Here is an 8,213-nt window from a genome sequence, read left to right on the forward strand (position 1 = left end):
GTCCACCATGGGTGACCCTGCTGGTATTTAAAATACTGGTGGCATAGCTTTCAGAATCACAGCAACTCACAAGCCACCACAGTATGACAAACTGACAGATGAGTGGTAGTTTACACCTAATAATTATTGAGAAAAATACTGCAGTGATGCACTGAATTCTTTTGGATTGGGTTTTCTGGGTCATGTGGTAGTTTTATGTTCAAGTTTTGAGAAACCACCAAACTGTTTTCCTTAGTGGCTGTACCACATTTCCACCAATAGTCGACGAAGGTTTTAATTTCTCCACAGCCTCACTCTCTTAGTTCTCTAATGCTGCTAAAACAGAAATACCATAAGTGAATGGATTTAACAAACAAGTTTGTTCTCTCACAGTTTAGGGACTAGAAGGCCGTATTCAGAGGGCTGACTCTAGGGGAACGGCTTTCTCTTTGTTGCCTCTGAGGAAAGGTCCTTGTTCCTGTTTAGCTTTCAAAGGCCCAGCACTCCTTAGAGATCTCATTTTTGTTGGCATCATTCTTCCCCTGTACCTAGGAACGTCACAGTGCAGGAGCCTCACGTCCAGAAGATGCACTGCACTCCTGACTCTTCTTAATTGGTGGTAATATGTCCCCCTTTGTAGGCTCACTTCTTCTTCTTCTTCTTTTTTTACCTCTTGTAAGATAAAAGGTGTTTCAGGGTTGTGATGACATTAAGGTTATTGCAACCCACCCTTAAGCTTCTAACTGGCCTATCACATTACATCACATCATGGAATCATCGCCTAACTGCTACATTACATCATTACAGAACTGCCAAACTACTGAGAATCATAACACTGCAAGCAGACACATATTTTTGTTGCTGTTGAGTGCCACTGAGTCAGTCCCGACTCATAGACTCTGTATAGGGTTTCTGAGAGTGGTGGGTGGGTCTGAACTGCCAGCCTTCTTGTTAGCAGTTCAGTGCTTATCCTACAGTGCCATATATTCTGGGGGGATACAATCTGACATCTATTTTTTGTACTAGTACCTACTTGGGTCAAAATCTAATTTGTCAGAGATTTGGGTGTTAAGTAGTGTGTAAGCTAGCCCTGTATCTGTTTGCCATGACTAAGCCATTTCAAATTGGTGTGAAGTCCTGGTTTTCTGTTTTCTTGATCATTGACCCTCTAATGAAAGCAATGTGACATTTCATTGTACCTTTATTTCCCTAATGGCTAACGACGTTGCTTTAATTTTGGAAACAAAGAAGAAGTATCAGTAGTTGGAAAATATAGCCTTGGTGATAGAAACAATGCTTGAGACTGCATGATCGAATTTTACCTTTTTAAAGCAACATAAAAGACAACTATACACTTGGATTTCAAAAGATGGAATACACAGAAATCAAATTAACTACATTTGTGGAAAGAGAAGGTGGAAAAGCTCAAAGTTGCTGCTATATGTCATCGAGTCAATTCAGACTCATACCAATCTTATATACAACAGAATGAAATACTTCCTGGTCCTGAGCCATCCTCACAATTGTTAAGCTTGAGTCCATTTCTGCAGCCACTGTGCCAATCAATCTTGGTGGGAGTCTTCCTTTTTTGCTGACTCTCTAGTTTATCTAACATGATGTCCTTCTCCAGGGACTGGCCCCTTCTGTTAATATGTCCGAAGTCTTAGAGATGAAGTCTCACTATCCTGGCTCTAAGTAGCATTCTGGCTGTACTTTTTCTAAAACAGATTTGTTTGTTCTTCTGGTAGTCCATGGTACTTTCAATATTCTTTTTCAATACAACTCAAATGCACCAATTCTTTTACAGTCTTCCTTATTCACTGTACAACTTTAACATGCATCTGAAGCTACTGAAAATAGCATGGCTTAGTCAGGCACATCTTAGTCCTCAAACTGACATTTTCACTCTTGAACACTTTCAAGAGGTCTTGTGCAGCAGATTTGCCTAATGCACTATGTCACTTGATTTCTTGACTGTTGCTTCCATGACTGTTGATGGTGGATCCAAGCAAAATGAAATCTTTGACAACTTCAATCCTTTCTCCATTTATCATGATGTTATTTACTGCTCCTGTGGTGATGATTTTTGCTTCTTTACACTGAGGTGCAACCCATACCTAAAGCTGTGGTCTTTGATCTTCATCAGAAAGTATTTTAACCCCTCTTTGTATTATCTGCATACCACAGGTTTTAATGAGCCTTCCTCCAATTCGCTTGTTCTTCTTCATAATATGTAGCTTCTTGGATTCTTTGCTCAAATAAGTACAGTGAAAGAATGCAACTTTAGCACACACCTTTCCTTCTTTTGGAAACTTAAAAATTTTCAGTGTCCTCCACAAACTGGAGCAGAAAGATTCAATAAGAAGTTTCATAAAAGAAAATATGGTCTCTGATACTCTGATTTTACTATGTACTTTCCTTAGTTCTAACTTTATCAGCCCTGGTGTGGCTCTGTAGGATAAGCACTGAACTGCTAACCACAGGGTTGCTGGTTGAAACCCACCAGCTGCATTTTATAAGCCCTACACAGGGTCACTATGAATTGGAACTGCCTTAATGACACTTAACAAGATCAACTTTATCAGTAACTTTTTTATATTTGAAAACTAAGGCTCTAGAGAGAATATATGGGATAAGACACATGAAGATAGAATAAAAAATAAAGGAAAGGACAGTTAAAGGAATAAGAGCATTTGAGAGTACAAGAGTATTAGTCAAGAATTTTCTCAATTCTCTAAGTACTCCTTAAATTTGGCCTGGATCAATAATTTTAGAGGATTATAACAGAATTCCTACCAAAGATCAGAATGTGAATGTCAGATCTATGAAAAATGTTAAAAGTCATTTAATATCATTCTTTCATCTGACATTAAGGGAACTGATGTTTCTGAAGACATTTCAGTGGACAACATAACATAACCTGCAATTGGTACACCTAGATAGATATACCAAAAATTGAAAGCAAAGACTCAAATATATACTTGTACAGCAATGTTCATAATAACCCAAAGGTGAAATAACCCAAATGTCTATCAACAGATGAACACATAAAACATAGTATATACACACAATGGAATATTATTATCCAGTCATAATGAAAACTGAATGAATCCTGAAAACATGCTAAGTAAAATAAGCCAAACACAAAAAGATACATTGTATAATACTACTCACATGAAATATCTAGAACAGGCAACTATATAGAGACAGAAATATTAGGGGTTGGAAGAGGAGAATGGTGAGTTTTTGCATACTGGGTAGAGAGAATTTACGTTTGGGGTAGTGAAGAAATTTTAGAAATAAATTTGGGGGCTAGTTATACAATATTGTGAATGTAATTAAGGCTACTAAGTTATATACTTAAAAATGGTTAAAATGGCAACTTTCATGTTATATATTTTTTTACCACACACACAAAAATCTATATAAGGCAAATGGTAGCTGGTTTCTTCTACATACATTTTAACTGAGTCTTCACAAAAGTTACTTTTGTACTTGACTAATTTTCACTATTAACTATCAAGTTCTTTCAGGGCATGGGACTTGATTTTATTCATTGTCAATTGCACAATGAATAAATGAATGAATGGATGAATGGATGACAGGCAGACATAAACAAAATACTTATTGTGTTAGTAGAAACCATAGATACAATCTAACTTCATTAAAAACAACAGCAAAACATATGAGGAAAGAAAGGTTCATTATGATCAAGTAAGTTACCCAAAACTTCACAATTTGTTAATTTTCTGCTGTTGAGTGGGTTCCGACCCATAGCGGCCCTGTATAGGGTTTCCGAGGAATGACTGGTGAGCTTGCACCACCAACCTGGGGCTCAAATCAACTTCGTAGTCCAGTGCATTAACCCACAGTGTTACACCATAGTGGAAGCTAAATGGGGCTCTCAAGACTCTTGAGTCTTAGTCCACTTCTCCTTATTTTACAGCAGACAACTTCAATGTACAAATACTTTAGCTGCTTATGATACTTCAATTTTCTATATTTGGTAAACTCTAACGTGGGCTACTGATGACAAATGAATAAGGCTAGCTTTCTCGTATATAAAACTACAATCTGAACAAAATAGAGAATGTTTATTTCCTACACACATAAAATTATATATTGCATCTCAAAGACTAGAAAAATTTGAATTGGACACTGTTAATTTACCTGTGTAGTTGTGTATGGAGTCCTGGTGTGTCACTGTGGGATAAAGCACTGGACTGCACAGTCAGTTTGAAGCATAAGGTTGGTGGTTCAAACTCACCAGTCACTCCTATACAGGGTCACTGTGAATTAAACCAACTCCACAGCATATAACAACAACAATTTTTGTATGGGTAGGAGAGTGTTTCAGGAAGAGCAATGTGGTATTGTGAAGGAGAGCTGACCTGGGTTTAAGTCCTATTTTCCCCTTTATTAATTCTGAACTTTGTGCAGATAATTTGATTTCTCAACATTTTAGTTTTCTTATCTGTAAAATGGTTGTATCTCCCCACTTCACAGGACTGTCACATGATCAAATAATATAATTTTAGAGATTTTGATAATTCAACTACTATACTAGAAGGGGGCTTCAAAAAGTTTGTGGAAAATTCCACTATCTTTCAACTCCATTTTTCCATGAACATTCTGAAGCCCCCTCATATTATTTTTCTCCAACTTTAAAGATCTCATTCAAACATTGTAGCTACGATGCCTTTCCTGATCCAAATGGAGTCAGTTATACGTTAGGCTGTTAACTACGAAGTCTGCAATTCAAATCTACCAGCAGCTCTAAAGAAGAAAGATGAGACGTTCTGTTCCTATAAAGATTTACAGCCTGGGGAATCCTATACAGGATTGCTGTAAGTCGGAACTGACTTGATGGCATACAACCACCACCATCAACCGCCTATAATATTTTCTATGCTTCTTTGAAGGTATTTATCCAATTTTACCATGTATAATGGAGTCCTGGTGTGATACTGTAGGATGAGCACTGGACTGTTAACCACAAGGTTGGTAGTTCAAACCCACCAGCCGCTCCTTGAAAATCCTATACAGAATCACTGAGTTGGAACCGACTTGGTGGCATTTAACAACAACCCTGTATAATGCTTCTGTGTATAACTCTTCTACTAGAGAATGCAATGAGCAGGAAAAGTCATTTTTTAAAAAAAAATTTAATCTCTGTCCTTCACAATAGCAGGTATTTAATGAATGTTCTGCAAATAAAGAGACTGAACCTACACGTGTATTAATATTAACCAATGTCTGACTTTATTACAAGTAGTATGCTGTTATTGTTGTTTTCGGTAGGTGCCATCAAGGTGTTTTTTGTATATGTACAAGAGCACATGCTTGTCAGCACAGATTTTTTTTTGGAATTTTTCTTGCTTGCAGAATTTTCTAACACTTAACTACACACGAGACTGAATATATAAGTAGAATATAACACCAGTGTGGTCAGAATAAATAACTATTTCAACATCACTTCATAATCGAAATACTACTCTAGTTCTTGTGTCGGGTTCCAGGACAGAAAAGAAAACAGAACAGCAAAAATACAGAATTATCACAATGACAATTAATGCAACCTAAAAATAAGATGTTCTAGAAAAGCTGCAAATGTGACAATTTAATCTCATGATCCTGTTAAGGTAAGACAAGAGTCATATATTATATCCCAAATACTCTAAAATATTTTATTATAAAATTTTGCTAGATTTCCCCAGATGGTGTTGGTGGTTAGGTACTGTCGAGTTGGTTCTGAATCATAATGACCCTGTATAGTGTTTCCAAGGCTATAAATCTTTATGGTAGTAGAAAGCCTCATCTTTCTACTGAAAGATTTCCCTAGGAGAGATGGCTAACTTCAGAAACATAGGCTTAACATGTCTGATGAATGAATAAACAAATAAGGATAACAAATTATAACAACTTAGCTGATCTAAGGGAACAAAGGGAGAATAGTCTCCCTGTGACATAAAGTGAACTCTGGAACCTTTGTTCCTTGGTTGTCGTTATTGTTGTTAAGTGGCACCGAGTCAGTTTCAACTCACAGCAACCCTTTAAAGGACTTCTGAGGAGGGTGGTAGGTTTGAGCTGCCAATCTTGCAGTTAGTGGTCCAGTGCTTATATCCTACAGTGGCACACCAGGATTTTAGGACTATGAAAATTAAAATAGCCTTTCACAATATACTGTAAAAGTACAGGATCTGCTACTACATATCATTGGATGAGGAGCAAATCAGATTCTTACCCAATAACAGGATGTTTGAAGCCAAGCTTCTTGGTGGCCTCTTCTATTTCTTTTTCCAGCCAAGGCTGTGGGCGGATCAAATATTTGACAAACTGGGACACCCACCACACTGCAGGGTCACCATGGACTCGAACAAGTCGATCTGCAAGGTCTTCTGGTACAGCCAGGGGTAAATATGGAGGACGGGGATGAAGACTGTCTACAATTGGGAGCTCGACAACTTGAACATTTTTGTCCTTCACTTCACCTGAGAGAATATAAAAATATATGATCACCATACTGTACTCTTCATACAACCACCATTCAACAAGTATTTACTCTGGCTGCTTTCATCCTCAAAGCTTTTCTAAAGAATTATGGCAATTTTTACTTTACAGAGGAGGAAAACAATGGTGAGAATTAAGAATTAAGCAGTGTGCCCAATCCACTACAGCGAGAGTGACAGAACTGGGATTCACATTAAGTTGGCATCTCTCTCAAGTTCATGGTCTTTTTTATCATTGTTGTTGTTGTTATTAAGTGCTATCGAGTCAGTTGTGACCTACAGTGACCCTGTAGAAGGTTTCATAGAAGCAGCTGGTAAGCTTGAACCGCCAACCTTGTGGTTCAAACTGACTTTGCCGTCCAGTGCATTAACCCACCGTGCCACACCAGGACTTTACATGCTGCCATACCCCAGAAAAGAGTGGTATCTGTCACTCAAAATATCTAACTAGACAATAGTTATGGTACCAGGTAACACAGCTAGCTGGATAAGGTACTAATGTTACATTTGTTTTTGAATAAAGTATCCTCAATACTTCAAGTTTATCATTACAACAAAAGGTTCTTGTATTACTTTCATGACAGAGTACAATGATTCTAGACTATATATAGAATATATATCTTTTTCAAAAAATTAGATAATTAAAAAAATTAGATAATTTTAAAGTCTTTTTATCCTTTGGCCAAAATATACTTATTATATTTTCAATTATGATAATAGAATCTATGTTGCTTACTTGTCATTAATTTAAAATTAGAACAGATGAGATACTGATTTTTACAGATGATAATTACTTTCAAAATCCAACTTCCCTATATAATTAATGCTACTGTTGTTCTTATCAACTTTATAATATAGTAATAAGCAAGAAAAGATCAAAATGTAGTAGCCAACATTCTTAGAATTCATTTTACATATTAAATACCATTTAGTAATAACCAGAAGACACAAAAATACTAGGCAGATTTCATTAGCATAAAATGTACTTAATTACAATTTCAGTATCAGAAAATATTAACCTGAATATACAAAACAACCCCAGTTAAGATAAAACAACCCCAGTTAAGATACTGTCATTTTGTATGAGGAATTAGAATTATAGTAATCACTGGATCATTAATGAAAGAATGATTTTCAACATTCTTGGAGAATAAACCTAGAAATACATTTAAAATGTATTCACCAGATTAGGACACAGTCCTCAAGTTCCATTTTCTGCATATTTACAAAATGTTTTAATAGTAAATTAAATGATCTAGGAAAGTAGTCAATCAACTGCATGGTTATTAGAAAGTCAGCTTGGCAGGTTGTTGCTGTTGTTAAGTGCCGTCGAGTTGATTCTGACCCACAGCAATACTGTATAGGGTTTCCAAGGAGCAGCTGGTGAGCTTGAACCACCGTCCTTGTAGTACCAAAGAACTATGCAGTCTGACGCATTAGCCCATGGCGCCACACCAGGACTCCTAGCTTCAATGGCTACATGATCAGAACTCAATTACAGGAAGAAAGAATAGGAGAAAAGAAAAAAAAAAATCATTTTTTTTTGATAAAGAAAACAAGTGTAATTTGCTACAATTTGATGAACTTGAGCTATACTTATGGATGTAGTAGCTTAAAATACCAACCCAGAGGGAAGGAATCTATACAGCAAGGATCATTCCCATCACCTCTGTACACAGGGCTGACAGGGATGAGCAACCTAGACATTGGCTACCTAAAATGGGG

General features: G+C 36.7%; 1 protein-coding gene across 1 annotated transcript in view; it reads right to left on the reverse strand.

Annotated features, from left to right (window-relative positions):
- The window catches only part of FUT8 (fucosyltransferase 8 (alpha (1,6) fucosyltransferase)), a 266,134-nt gene that overhangs the window by 45,608 nt on the left and 212,313 nt on the right, over positions 1 to 8,213 (reverse strand). Inside the window, exon 6 of the mRNA XM_006873057.1 lies at positions 6,224 to 6,470. Within this exon, the coding sequence (XP_006873119.1) occupies positions 6,224 to 6,470 (247 nt within the window). The remainder of the gene's footprint in view (positions 1 to 6,223; positions 6,471 to 8,213) is intronic.

Source organism: Chrysochloris asiatica, unplaced genomic scaffold (assembly GCF_000296735.1).
Source record: "Chrysochloris asiatica unplaced genomic scaffold, ChrAsi1.0 scaffold00221, whole genome shotgun sequence".
Classification (NCBI taxonomy): domain Eukaryota; kingdom Metazoa; phylum Chordata; class Mammalia; order Afrosoricida; family Chrysochloridae; genus Chrysochloris; species Chrysochloris asiatica.